Source organism: Dermacentor andersoni, chromosome 2 (assembly GCF_023375885.2).
Source record: "Dermacentor andersoni chromosome 2, qqDerAnde1_hic_scaffold, whole genome shotgun sequence".
Taxonomy (NCBI): Eukaryota; Metazoa; Arthropoda; class Arachnida; order Ixodida; family Ixodidae; genus Dermacentor; species Dermacentor andersoni.
In genome coordinates this window covers 107,433,758-107,449,153 of record NC_092815.1, presented here as the reverse complement: position 1 = coordinate 107,449,153, position 15,396 = coordinate 107,433,758, and the positions used below count along the sequence as shown (strand labels likewise).

Sequence of the window (15,396 nt, the reverse complement as noted above, 5' to 3'; positions counted from 1 at the left end):
CAAACCTTTATCGCTCGCTTAGTCGCATCGGCAGCAGCAGCAGCTTCCTCTGGTGTCGGGAGGACCGCTGAGGCAGCAGGCACGCTGCTGCTTTCTTCCGGTGGCGATGACGGCACACCGTTGGCAGCCATCTGCTCCACGGGGGCAGGGGGGACAGCCGAGGTGGTGGGGGGTGCCTGGGATGATGGAGGAACAGTAGGGGCGGGAGGAGGGGACAGAGAGGGGGGAGGAGGAGGAAGTGGAGCTCCCAGAGAACACTGGAGGCGTGGGGGAGATGCCCCGTTCTCGATGCGCTTCTTCTTGTGAGATCCACTGCGGCCGCTGCTCTTGGATGATGATGATGACGACGACATGGACGACACAGACGATGATGAGTGCTTAGTGCTTGGCAGTGGTGCCAAAGGTGGTGGGGATGCACCAGTGTCTTGCGCCTTTACTATTTCGTGCTTGGCCAGGTTCTTCCGCTTGATCTTCATCTTAAGACCCTTGTCCACGGTTGCCTGGGATGGAGAAGTCTATCAATGAGTAAGGTAGCTAGCCCACAGACTTTGCCCAGCTTGTTTGGGGAATAAGCCAATGGACAATTCAACAAAGTTTAGAAGTGCTCTGCAAATGCAACTGCCAACAATGTGACCCAAGATAGATATTGATGTGAAATCTGCCAACTCAAGCAACTATTTCCATATCCACTTGCAACGGTTTAATCCAATTAGCATTCTACCGAAGGCCCCTGTGGACAACAATGCATATTTATGGGCATGGCTGTCTTATTTTTACCATAAAACTCGTATGCATGTGATAAAGTAATCATGGCCACGCATCTGTCAGTGACTGTTTGTAATTGTATAAGATGCTCTATGAGTAACTATGAACATAGCAAAGAAGGCCTTGATGCAACAACATGCCATGGAAGTGCTCTATTATTCTTGCAGTCACACCACGGTCCCATTAACAGATTTCGGCTGTAGCTGCAAACATTACTGAGAATACGACTATGACCTCAAAAGTCGAGATTTGTTCCAAGTGGAAATATGCAGACACACAATGGACAATGCTGAATAGCCCATCCCAAGTGAAACTGCCTTATGCACTGCAATGGCTCAGTCGCACTGATGCCCCAGCTCAAAACAAGGCCACAGATTTGATCCCCACCTGTGACAACTACGTTAAGAGGGTAGTACAATACAAAAACACTTGCACACCAAGATTTCAGTGGACATTAAAGAATCCAAAGGGGGCCAATATGAATCTAGATCGTTGCCACTACTGCACCTGTCCGGTGTACACCTTTGGTACACAAACCACCAAAAATCAACTGAAATCGACAACATGAACATACCTGGTGCTCGACGGGCGGGGAGGCCGCGGCCGAGGAGGAGGCCATGGGGTCGTTGCTCTTCTCTATGTCGGCGTCCAGGTCGATAATGAGATCCCCGATGCCCAACTCCCACTCGTTGTAGTCGTCATCGAAGCCGCCGCCGCCAGAGGGCGCCGCCGCCCCGGTCAAGGCCCCCTGGTGGCTACCGCCCGGCTGGCCATCCACCGCCGACGACGCACAGCAGGCCCCCGGGGGAGGGTCTTTCATTGGGCGCCACTCGACCGGCTACGCATCCCCCCTCTGCATGCCACAGCACACATGTCACTGCCAATTGACCAAGTACTAAAAATATGTATGCACAAGTTATGAACATTCAAGATAGGCAGTGCTGATTAGCAACATGATGTCCTGCAGACACGGAAAAGGAAATATCCAGGAGTTAAGGTACATAGCCACCTCTGAAAAAGTGTCTTTCTTGAAAAAGTAGGTTTTGCCACTTTAAGTGTCCCCAGTCATAAATGTTTTGCAACAGACATTACATTTCTATGTTTGTTTCGAAAGCTAAACAAAAATTTTTTAACTACCAGCAGACACGTCCTTGTGGAGTCTGAAAAAGAAAATTATGGATGTGCGAATATTTGAAATTTCAAATACAAATCAAGTAATATTTTCTATTCGTTCATATTCAATTTTTCTAATAGAATTTTCTAGCATTTGCTCATGTTTGACAATGTGGGATAACAACGCTTATTGGAGTAAAGAGAAAGACTGCTGCAAATGGTAACTGTTCCGAATGATTCTGCAGCACAGGAGCTACGCTTGCAGCAGAGACGCTCCCAAGTAAGTGCTTGGTGCAGCGAACTCCTGCACAATATTTCTGTCATTCAATAAGGATAGATCATTTTTCAGCAGCATACAAATTTGTCGTCACAATATATTTAAGGGAATTTTGCTTTGGCTACTCTCAACATCTGCATTCCTTTGAAGAGCCCTGAACCACCCTTCGGGCTAAGTGAAAAAATACAGTCTGCGGATAGCATACGCTGCTGTGAACATCTCAGCCAAATTTTGCAGTTGTGCGCGGCGCGTGGATCTCGTAAGCGGAGCTTAGTGTCACCTTTCTCTCAAATGCTCTCTTTTCAACAGAAGCCTGCTCCTCACTCTTTTCTGGACCCTTATTTAGTAATATAGAAGATTCCCATACACGGCTGCCGTTGGCCAATAGCTGACAATCAAGAAGGGTGTTTGGATCAATGCGCTTCTTCCTGCTGTTACTGTGTATATTTTTATTGACACACTGGCTGAAACAGGCTGAAGTAAGCGAAAATAATTCGATAATTAAATACTTCCAGAAGAAGTTTACTATCGTCTGCTCATGCTCGGTCGCAGCCGCCCGCGTAGGAATTAAACTTTGGCCACCCTGCTTATCGGTGTCGTAGCTGTTGGGTCTCCCTAATTTTGACTAGTTTTGAACACTCAACTAGCCTCAAAGTATGTGAAACTTAAGGTCAGACCACATGCACACTTGCCAGCACGCACTCACTCCTGGCCACTCCTGGTTAGATGTCTTGGCAGACTTTGCTTCCTAAGGAGCTTCAAAACACGCAAGTTGGATGTCGCTACTATCCATCGGTCATGCTGGTGCAGGACAAAGCCGGTGCACACTACGTAGTACAGCCAGACAGAAGCATATGAGTGCGAGCATGCCCTCTAGTCCTGTCATGCACAAAACAAACGGAGAAGTTCCATGTAGCTGCAGTCTGCTACGTAGCGTAGATACTGCGGCCACCAGTCTGCCACAATGAGTCCACTGGCTGAGCACACTGCAGCTTGCTGAGGACAACAGCATTTGACGTGTCATAGGTGCCAAAATGAGGAATAGTGGCATCTATGTGAACATACAAAATCAAATCTGAACTGCATGCCACAGTGACGTTCAGTAGGCGGAGTGTTCTGGGCACACCCTTCTCTGCAGAAGCCTTAGCAGTGCAAATCGTCAAAGGAGGATTGGAAGCACCGCACAAAATATGTTTGATTGCTAATGAATCCGCTTCTGCTCAACGCATTGAAGAACTTTCTGCGGCAATGTATTTCTGAAATAGTTTAACTTCAAATGCATTTCTCGACTTTGATAAAAAGTGGTTCTGGGCCCATTTAACGTGATGCGCCGTGCTTCAGTATTTCACCCGGTTCCTTTAACGACACCCCGTGCAAATCTGGTGACATGATGTTCCCTTGTTTCACTGCTGCAATAGAATGTGCAAGATGTGATAACATTTTTGTTGTTCGTGTGTGGACTACTCAGTTGTTGAGTTGTGAACGCCACTGTATGGATCAAATAATAGGATAATTTTATATTAGGGGGTGCAAACAGCTTTTATTTGCCTTGCATAAACAAGTGGCTGAGGTCCCCATCAAGGCCCAAGTAGAGCTTAGGTTCTTGCTTAAGAGAGCCATTAGCATTCCCTAATTTAAAACTTCTTAAAGGGGCCATGACACCACATTTCCTAGCTTGAATTCTGCAATTGTATGCGAAACTGTACACATCCCACAGCAAGCTGGCAATATCTTAGAACATTCAGTGCAGTAGAAAATTTCTATTTGAATTTTTTTTATATCGCAGTTGAACTGTGCAGCAGTCTGGCAAGATTGAGTAGCAACGAAATGAATTGCACCATTGAAAACAGCTCCCTCTGATTACTGCATGCACTGGAAGCAATTGCAGGAGCTGGAAATACGTCATGGCTACAATGCGTAATTTCACTTTTGCATGTGCATCTCGGTGGTCTGTTGCTGCTTTTTATCGTGTGACTGAAGGAACTGTGTACACAAGTCAACGGCAGCACCCCTGCTTCGGCGTTCAGTGCCAGAGCAGGAGAAAGATGTCCAATGTGGTCTTGAACACTCTCGGAGAAGGCAACGCAGTGGTGGCCCCGCATTTCATGACGCCACACAGTCAAAGTAGCGGGTGCTGTTGGTGGGATTTTAATGGCGCAGCAGCCGTGCAGGCTATAATACGCCAAACAGATATTTTTCAAATTAGCTTATTTGTTCAAATGCGGTAAATTGGTGTAGATGGCCAAGTAAAAATATAGGAACATGAAATGTGCTACAGTTCTTGTTGGGTTCCTGTGGCTCTTTAGTTAAAAGTATCTTCATATGGCACGAGTGGTTCATCGCTTAATAAGAGCATGGGATGGAAAGGGATTCTTTTTTCGTAAAAAAAGTTGAAGCTCTTTGGTGCCGGCTGCCATAAAATCGGCTCTCATTACCGGGGATTCCTACACGACTAGGAACCGAGCAGGAAGCGATGTTTTAAAGCTCTCTTATGGCATTTGGTGTAGTGATTTTGTATTTTCTTCAGTAGATTATTTCTAGATGGTATCCTAGATGCGAGAGCTTGAAGAGAGCTCAAGGAGTCACTAAATATGACAGATTGGTCATTTTTTTTTTTCAGGATGTCTTCAAGCGCTGACGAGATGGCACAGAGTTCCGCAGTAAACACAGTAGCCCGACTTGGAAGACTCGTTTGTTCTTCAAATTGATTTTATGTGACTGCAGCACCTACATTATCATTGCTTTCTGATCCACCTATAAAATGTTTTGAGCATAAATTATATTCTGAATCTATTTCAAAATATTCACTTAGTAAAGCCTCTCTTGGTGAAGATTGTTTTCTGTTTTTCGTTTATCTGAAGTCACATTGCACATGCTTCATCTCCCAAGGAGCAAAAGAAGGTTCATCTGGCAAGAATTGTTTTCCTAGCTCGTAACAAAGGTCTGCATTCAGTTTTCAGTACCTGATAAAAAAGAAAGGTATAACTACCGGTTTGTTGCTAAAATGTGTTTAAAAGCGTAAATAGTAGTCTTTACAAGGATGCGTTGAACCGGACAATACCCTCATTATGTACGTGTTTCAAAGAAGTAGTCTTCTGTGTTCTAAAGAGAACTGGTTGGTTTCTGCATACAAGCTTTGTATGGGAAATGTATGGGACGCGCCAGGACACAGACATAGTCCAAGATGATGCACCAGGTCAAGAACTTCTAATGCAGACTTTCTACCCGAGCCATACACAAAACAACCGCAGTCCAATTGTGACCGGAAAACTGCATCATTGCATATGTGAAGCAGACATTCTATCTGGACCCCATGATTGGTGGGATAGTAGCTTTATTAGATTTATGGATTTCAGAGATTTGTTTTACACAGGTGATGTGCACTTTGAAGTTGAGCTTCTTGTCAAAGATTGCACCAAGAAATTTGTGTTCATTCTTTACTGTGATTTTTTGTCCTTTAATACGTCATGTTGAGCCCGGTGTGAGTTTTCAGTATTGACTGAAAGGCACGCGTATTGTTTTTTCTAGGCAAAATTTGCTTAGAGGCAAAGATTCCAAAGAAATTTTGAGTTAAAATGTGTGCCGACAGCCAAGTTTCTTTCTGTATGCGTGTGTGTGTAACTGGGGTCCTTTACTCCAAGTTACAATGGTAAAGTGAATAGTCGGATGACCATGTCATTGCCTCTGTAATACAAATAAGCTACTCTTCAAAATGAACTCCTGGCTACGTTATGATGCTTCATTTATCTTCTTTATCTTCTTCATCTTATGATGCTTCATTTAAAACAATAAGCTCTACAATCACAAATCTTTTTGTATCACTTGGTTTTTGGCTATACATGCTTTGCATTAACAAGAAAACATTCCAGTTCACTGCAGAGATTTCCTTTTTGGCATTAGTACCAAATCATTTCCCATTCTTGTGCTCCAACTGCAAGCTACAACTGCTGGTGTAACAAGTATACATATTAAAGTCTGGAAAAGACAAAACATAAAACTAATTATATTTGTAGTTAGTATCGACTGAAAGAATAGCTACATAATTATTATGCAGAGAGTTATTAGGCAACTTAAAACTGTGTATATGAGGAGCAAGCTTTAACGCAGGGCCAACTCCAATATCCCTCTTCCAATACATATAAAATGCAGAAATGCTCTCATCTGGCAACCACTAAACCAATGTGAATTATTAATATTGTTTGCATTTGTTGCAACAATTTTTTAAGTAGAATTGGAATTCATGGTTCCATGATTCTGTTGCTAATATAACATATCTATTTATTTCGGGCCTCAAACCTCCTAATCGCTATTTTAAAATTGTATTTGTTAGTCCTCCACTACGGCGTGCCTCATAATCAGAAAGTGGTTTTGGCACGTAAAACCCCATAATTTAATTTTTTTAGATTATCTAAAACATACAAACACGATGTGTTAGTTTACAGCTTACGTAAGAATATTACAATTACTTACATGACCTCCCTTGAAATCCCACAAAAAAATTATTGATATCACCAGCAATCTGTTTCACGTGAGAATGTCCTCTCCCAGGATCTCCAATTACCCCCGTCTTGCGTCAGTTGGCTCTATCCTACGGGTGAAATTTTAATAATTTTGTCATACTATCTCACTCTCTGCAGTCTTCCACTGTTTCCCTTCGCTTGGCACTCATTCTGTTTCTCTGACCATTGTTTATTTTCTCTGAGCATTACACACCTTGCCCAACCCCACACCTTTCTTCTTCAACGAGAATATTGCCTGTTCACTCTTATCCATACAGCCTTAAGAAGTGCTAGTAAGGCACTTTTTTCCACCAGATAAGTGCAAATAGAGTACCAAAAGAGCACCTTTATTGACTAAGCATATTTAACAGCACTGTTAGTGTCCCTTTAAATAATATCATCATCATCCTATATTATGTCCAGTGAAGGACAGAGGCCTCTCCCAGCAGTCTCCAGTACCCATGTCTTGTGCTAGCCGATTCCAACTAGTGCCTGCAAATTTCCTCGATTTATCACCTCACCTAATTTTCTTGTCCTCAACTGTGCTTCTCTTCCATCAGCACCCATTCTGTAACTTTAATGCTCCACCGGTTATCTGCCCTACGATTACATGACCTGCCCAGCTCCATTTTTCCTCTTAACGTCAACTAGAATATCAGCTGTCATCATTTTCTCTCTGATCCATACCACTCTCTTCCAGTCTCATAATGTTATGACCAACATTTTTCATTCCATCGCTCATTGCGTGCTCCTGAACTTGTTCTCTGGCTTCTTTGTTAACCTCCAAGCTTCTGCCCTACATGTTAGTACTGGTAGAATGCAATGACAGTACACTTTTCAACGACAGTGGTAAGCCGCCAGTCAGGATTTGGTAATGCCTGCCGTATGCCCTCCCAACCCATTTTTATTCTGTACATTTACTTCCCATGACCAAGGTCCCCTGTGTGTAACTATCCTAGATATTCCTGCACAGACTTTAGAGGCTGACTGGTGATCATGAATTCTAGTTCACTTGCCAGGTTATTGAACATTATTAATATGCATATAACATATTATATAATATATAAGAAACATAGTACCTCTCGACTAATAAAAGACAATTATACATTTAAAGGGCCCCTCACCGGGCCCCATAGCAAATTTTGGTTATTCGCTGAAAGTTGTTACATGTCCTCTAGGGAGCATTCTGCCACAAAAATTTTTTTTAATTGGCTCATTAATAGCTGAGATAGAAATATTTCAGTGCCGTGAACTCATGATTTCAGGAGGCAAGCTCCACTGCATAGCGAGACACTCTCCACTCGCCCTGTCTAGCCTCCGCGCACGAAATTCCTTCCCGGCGTTCTCCTACATTGGACCTAGAGGATTGCGTGACGCATACGCATACATCACGGGCCCCGCCTTTTTTTCTTCCGCTGACGGTGTCGCGATTCGCTCGTTTCACACCTGACTAACGTATACCTGACTAACGGTATGTCAGTGCTACGTGAATGCTGAGGCAGACACAAGCGGATCACAGGGCATGATCGCAAGCTGGAACACGGCAGAAAATGACAGTTTTGGTGCCTGCATGCAACTGTACGACGTAGAAACAAGCAGACGAAACGGAAATCTTTCTTGCTGCGATGCGAAAACAAAAACATGCAGATATTCGGTTTGCGTTTTATTATTTCTTTAAGCTTTAATTCGTCTATTCCAGCACATATTACACAAATAACAGATGTCTTGAATAATTCTCGAAGTCACATGTCACCACGAGCAACGTCACAGCACGAACACGTGTAAGTCATCCTCCGGCTTGGAGAGCGGCGGCCCCAAGGAGAAGAGAAAATGGCGTTCGGCTTGAAATTTCAGATCTTTCTGTGACTTGTAGCGATGTAATACTTTGCAGACACAATCGTTATCGTGCATTGTATGCTCTGCGCTTGTCAGCTCAAAATGACCAGCCCTGGTGAGAGGCCCTTTAAGCTGACAGCCCCAGAAATCCATTGTTTGCTAGGACTCTTGCACTCCCAGTTTTCCTTGGTATATTGCTTTGAATGATGATAGTTATAAATTAATTCCAAGAAACCATACTAGGAATCATGATAAAACACCTTGCTCTTTCTTGACTTCAAATAAACATGAAAAGTATGATATGATAATAATAATAGAAAGGAAACTAACGGTAGTCATGCAAACAGTAACAGACTTATTCTGCTGTCTGTGCGTTATTTAATGCTTACTTTTAAGAAAATGGAAACTTGACGGCATCTCCCCACTAGTGGTCAGTTCCATGAAGCTCCGTTTATATGGTGGTTAACCAAAACAAGTGTTTCTGAGAAGTCACACCAGCAAGACTCTTGAAAACTGTATCACAAAAAAAAAAAAAAAAAAATGTGCAACGGCCACTTTAGGTATTTGGCGTGAGTTTACATTAAGCATGCAAGCAAGAAACCAAGCAATACAGTAAACATATGTTAATTTTGCATAAGAGAACGATGTTAAAAATGCATAACTTGCAACACCTATAGGCTCATTTTGAAGCCTAAGCAGAGCTGACCCATATGCAAAGGGCTGCGAATTTCCCAATGACAAGATGTTCGTCATGGCTGAACACACAACATGCTTGTCTAGTTTGCAGCAACCTTTCTGTAAATCTTTAGCGGTGTGCCATGTTGGTGCGAAAAAAAATTATCAGTGGCACAAAAGCATAAAGTGTAACGTGTTGTTGATAGCCCAAAGCATTCTTTTTTTTTTTTTCTGGAATAACACAATCAGTGTCCATGCAACACATTGCAAGTTTCTAAAGGACATCCGCAAATGTCACCTGCACATATCAGAGAGGATTGAATTGCAGCATAAAAACCCACCACTGACATATATACACAGGAATGCTGTCTTTTAAACAAACACACCATGATTACTTAGTAAAATGCTTTAACCCTTTGTGGTACAGTGGTACAAATATGTACCACTTTTTGGGCACGTTTCAAATGCCCGTAATGAAACAACTGTTCAAATTGGAGCCAATTTTACTAGTGCTGCCACCTACCAAGGCATTTATAAAGTTTTATGGGCGTTTTTATTTTATTCCGTCATATGACGCGAAGAGTAACTTAGATTTTGCAAATGTCTTCATTGCGGTTCAGTACGTGCTGCTGTAGCGTGGGAAAAACTCACTCAAAACGATGCTTCAACATGCCTACTAAGTGTATCCTTTTACCCGTTTACTAAATGGAACCTAGTGATTCATCTGCAACCATATACATAGATTGAGGGTGCCCTAATTGTTCACCTTTTTGAATTGTCTGTTCTGGGCTCACTTTTGGCTGGGGTTGTTAGGCCTAAGTGGACGGCTATCGCACCGGTCAAATCGCACAGGCCGTGCATTTGCATTCTTTCTGAAAGCGGAGGTAATAGCAAAGGATTGTCGCCCGTAACAGCAAGAAGGGGACGGCAAGCATATGGTAGGAGTTCTTGACGACATCAGACTTCTCAGCCGAGATCGTCACCCGTAGCGGTCGGCCTGTCGACGAGGTGTAGGTTGGGCTCCACGACACAGCAGCAAGTTCGAACGAGCTTTCTGTGCAGCAAATGCCAAGTTCCGCTATGTGTCGAATATTTTTAGCCATTCCACAAGTGAACAGCAGCATTGACTTTGTAAATATCGTTCCTGTTACACATTGTCTTTTCATTTTAAACCGCCTGCGGACAGCGGTACAAATGTGTACCACATTTCATTTCTTCTAGTAAAGTCAGTGGTACATATATGTACCACTTTTCTTTCGAGAACTGCTGCACCATGTTTCTTGAAAAACGTGTCAAATATTTTCTTTTGCCCTGCTGAATGCTATTCTTCAGATTTTATGAACGAAATTTCAAGGAAAAAGTAGCACCTCACAAAGGGTTAAGTCACATTATACACTTTGGAAGTTGCCAAAACTGGTGTCCTTAGTTTATCAGATATTGTTAGGTTAGCAGGAATGCAAGTATGTTAAGATACATGTTGCTTTCTATCCATCCAAAAAAGTTTTTATAATTATTCAAAAAGTTAGACCTTCAAAGAATTTTAGGACAGCCGCAACAAAGTAAAAAAAGAAGGTGCCTCGTTGAAAACATATGCTGCCAAAGCAAACCACAATGGTCAATATGAAATGCCATACCTTCGATTTACCTTATATACTAAATATCACTTTTGAAAAATCAAGCACAAGCTTCTTATGGATTGCAACTACCCCAAAAAAGTGAGCAGAGGTTAGACCGTCCAGTTAACTCAAGCTGCTCTGAAGAGACTGACAGAAATTGAAGCTGGTGCAATGGCAAAGGAGGTGCTCAAAGTCTCTTTGCAGTTGCAGCGATTGCATCTGGGGGAGTCGACCATTCCAATGAGGAAGGAGTGCAAATTTGTGAAAGCTATCCTTACAACTGCAACGAAGAATAGCATCACACTGGGAGAGGATTGATGGTAATCACAGCAGCAGCGATCTATCAAGCACGAACAAACAACGGTTCAAATTCCGAGCCTTCTAAAGGGCCAGGGTGAGGTTGCGAGCAATTTGGCAAAATTCCTTAGCAGTGTCCGTTCTCAATAAATGGATGAGCATGGACTGTGTGTTATCACTGGATCGGACTACATCTGCAATACAGTTGCTGAAAATGCAGCAATGACCACGCAGCCACTGCAAAATCATATTGCATCCTTTTTCGACAGTGTGATAGTAAATTTTTACTATGTTTGAAATCAGATGCTCATAATTCTCATGATGCAGTTCCATTTGCAGGCTTTTTAAAGGGTGGCTTTAGAAATTACAGACCACAGCTCATTTTACAGCTCATTTTATAGCGATTCCTGTTCAACATACTTAACAGCACCAAGAAGGATGACAAGTTCTGATATCGTGGACGTTGTCATATGCTATATTCAAAATCTGGCCCGAGTGCAGATGGGACAAAACGACAGAAGCTGTGGAATGGGTAGAAGTCAGCTAGCTGTCCGTGTAAATACTGACATGGTCCACATACACTTATTGTAAAAGCTAGAAAGTAAGCTGCTTTAGAACAGTTGACATCTGGACCTTCTTTACAATCCCTGGTATATGGAGATGCACTTGAGGCTTCTGTGTGCACCACAAGGGAGAGATCGTTCAGCAGGAGCTAAGCTCTTTGGAAAGAGCAGCCGATCAGCACGATAGCCTTTGAAAACACAGTGCAGCTCACTGAAACAGAAAAACAATCCTTGGACACTGATAGCAACAGGAACTTGTGCTGGGGTACCAAAGAACCAATATATGCCAAGTTCAAGTGGCCGCAAGGGTGACAAAAAACACAATGGTGAGCAGTAATCTGTCTACTAGTGCACATTTTTTACATTCTACACTTCCATCTGTTCCAAGTTTTACAGTGAAGATGTTAAAGTGAGCTCTCCAGCTATTACCATACGGTGAAGGCCAGTGTGGTTGGTATCGACCAGCAACACAATCTGCGGCAGAGTTCCAAATTTCTGCTTTAAACGTAATTATCAATGATTATAAAACGAAAGTTTTTTCGCACATACATAACTTGAACAGACAACTTCTTTGCTGTTTTTTTTTTTTTCCCTGGCACTCCGTAATTTTCGTTTCTCATGTTGCATCTTACTAGCATTTCGTTGGAAGTCAGCTAGAAGCTTGCATGGCTACTGCAGCGGAAACCTGCAAAGTCAGCAATAAAGCCTGTGTGGGAGCCCTGAAGCTGCTGTACGAGTATGGCCAGGACATCGGTGAGGAATCAACACTATGAACAGCTAGCAAACAGATCCCTAGTAATTCGAACTTGCTTATACAGCTTCACCATCTTTGATCAGTTGCTCAGATTGGCATTTCTTCTATTACAAAGTAAGAAGAAAAAAGGTAAAAGAAAAAAGAAACGCGTTAATTGCTAAGAAACTGGAATCCCACTTTCTATAACATAATTAAAATAATTTAGTTCTACAGTTTTACGAGCCAAAGCCACAATATGATGAGGCACTTCGTAGCGGAGAACTCCGGATTAACTTTGGCCACCTGGGGTTCTTTCACGTGCCCCCAATGGACAGTACACAGGTGTTCTTGCATTTTGCCCCCATAGAAATGCGGCAAACTTGATCATAAAAATTCCATTATTCCACATCACAAAAAATTCCACATATTAAAAACTTACTTTTACAATGCAACACCTGAAAGCAATGCAAAAGAGTTCAGGGTAAGTTTTTGCTTAGTCTAATACAATGTATACAATATAGCAAACCCTATGCCCAAGACTCATGGAAGAATTTATTGCTGCATCATGTATGATATAGCGTGCCATTTCAGGCATTTTCTGCCATATCGTAATGTTTTTACAAGCTATGCCACCTTTTGGCAACCATTATTCTGCTGCACACGCTTACACCTTTAGGCCATGGAGGCATCGATTGACATGAGGAAAGAAAAGGCTGCAATAACATCTAGAAAATGAAATAAATAGGAAGAATTATACTTTCAATGCAAAGCTCAGTTGCGATGCAGTTAAGAGAAGGTGGGGTCAAATGTGGCAAAGAATGCCGTGTTGTAACGAAAAAGAAATCAAGAAAAGCAAAACTAGCAGATATGTTAGGCCCATTTAATCATGTGCGAATTTTAGCTGACTTGCTCACTGGCTGTAAGAACAAGAGTGCTTTCACATAGCTTTTTCCATATGTTTTCACTAGCATTTCTTACAAGTGTTGCAGAGGTTTTTGCTGTATTTAGCTCTGAGAAAACATTCAGGACAGTCATTTGTTGACTTTTTTAAAACAATTCCATAACATTCAGGCGCAATTATCAATCATCAGTAACGACAAAGATGACTCAGTGAACTGAGAGCAGAACCTCTTCTCTTGATTGAAGAGAAGCCAAAGACCCTTTCAGGCAACTCCGCTCACATATGATGCATTCATCAGGCAGCGCGATGATGAACAGGAGGTTTCAGCATTCGCGACTGGCTTCTTTCATTTTAGCTTTATGTATTTTTCGATATTACAAATACTAACATTACATTCAATGGAAATGCAAACCAGCTTCGTATTTCTGCAACATTAATGAGGAGATCTCTATGGGTTTTTAAAATTACATATAATCTGTGTGTCAACAACTTTTTTTTTAGCTATGGTATTGCCGTTTGATGCAATAACTAATTTTGCTGTAAAATAGAAAACTAAATTTTTTTATTGTGTTCGTGGAAACTTTTATATACTAAATATGTAAAGAAAAAGTCTGTACTTAACAAAATTCAGGGCTCAAAGGATTGGAGCTACACAAATGCAAGCACGTTAGGAGATTCCGCTGAGAAACTTTAGTCATAACCCAGAGAATCAGCGACAAATATTTTTTACTCCTTCACACTACTTGAAGCTGTAAGAAACTACAATGCACCTTTTATTTTACAGTGAAGTTGACATTTTTTTACTATTACAATATATTCCACAAATTGTATTCAGTTTTTATGGCCGCAAAGTATATGTGTATTATTTGGTGTGATTTTATGATATATGAAAACTGAAGACCATGTATTTATATAAAGAAAACTAGTTTATTCTGCCATTTTTGGTTCTGCTTGCAAGCTACCTATTTAGAAGCGTCATCTGAACTGAGCCAAACAATGCAGCCAGGATTTCAGATACGTCAAATGCAATTGTTATTACGCGTATTTTTCAAAAACAACATCTGGAGCGAAGTATAATGAATCAAAATAGAACACAATAGCGTGTGCACAACGAGCAGCAGAAAAAAAAGGATCCTGTTGCTACTTTCTTTTAAACGCTGAAAATAAAATCTGCATCATTTGTGAAATCCTAATCATGCAGTTCCTAACATCCTTCTCAGGCATCCATGCCCTACTTTTTATTAACAATCCAGTTCATTTTACATTCTTATAATCAGGTGTAGAGTGGATGATGTCAGAGATAACAGCAGTGCTACAAAATGTGAGCCAATGACGAACAGTGAAGTGAATGCAAAACCAAATATATTTCTATAAAATAAGGCTGCTGCTTCATATGAAACTGGAACTTGGTCTCTTTCTATTTTTTCTTCTTAGTTTTCCATAGCAGCCAGAAAGGGTTCCACTCAAACTCAAATGTGAAATTAAAAAGGAACGGTAATAGTTCCCACCTAACTTTAATAAAACATGGAGTGCAAATGCAGCCCCCATACACAGTTTCCAAGGTGAGCTGCTGCCTTGGCGGCAAGAGAATGTGAACTACCACTCCAGTTGATTAATAATTTACATTGCGCAAGCTGTTCATACCACTCTCTCAAATGCAACCCTGGACCATTTACAGCAGTCATTCTTGATGAGCATTTGTGCACTTCACATTACCTCTCGAGCCAAAAGCCCAAAACGACACTTAGCCCCAAATGATGAGCATTCACAAGACTTCCATCCCAAGCTGTCCACCACTCTACTTTCTGATATTACTGCACTTGGGCAAATTTATTTTAAAAGCACCATTTCACCACATCAGAATTCATCTTTACATTCTTAATATCGTGTCTTTAGATGCCTCGTCTATGGCAGATTGTCATAGGGGTGTCTGCACAATTTAGAAATTTCTATTTGATTCAAGATTATTTCTTTGCTAAACTCAGAGCATATATGACGTTTTTTTACTTTTTGTCACGTTCACTTACTTTTAATGTGATCTGAAGATTTCTCGGGATTGATCTGTTTTTTTTTTTTTTAGACTTCGGCAATTATCTTTTTAAATCCCATCTGCTTCCTTGC

The 15,396-nt window shown here is 41.6% G+C and overlaps 1 protein-coding gene across 6 annotated transcripts in view; it reads right to left on the bottom strand.

Annotated features, from left to right (window-relative positions):
* LOC126541464 (uncharacterized) overlaps positions 1-15,396 on the bottom strand; it is a 72,530-nt gene that overhangs the window by 24,852 nt on the left and 32,282 nt on the right. For 4 of the 6 annotated variants that reach the window (XM_055076669.2, XM_050188204.3, XM_050188202.3 and 1 more), the window contains exons 2-3: positions 1,340-1,618; positions 6-500 (exon numbers count right to left, since the gene is read on the bottom strand). In XM_055076669.2, the coding sequence (XP_054932644.2) occupies positions 6-500; positions 1,340-1,585 (741 nt within the window). In that variant the 5' untranslated portion in view covers positions 1,586-1,618. Of the gene's footprint in view, positions 1-5; positions 501-1,339; positions 1,619-8,879; positions 9,004-12,813; positions 12,830-15,396 lie in introns of all 6 variants that reach the window. The other 2 variants (XM_055076668.2, XM_050188203.3) reach the window with 2 other exon arrangements.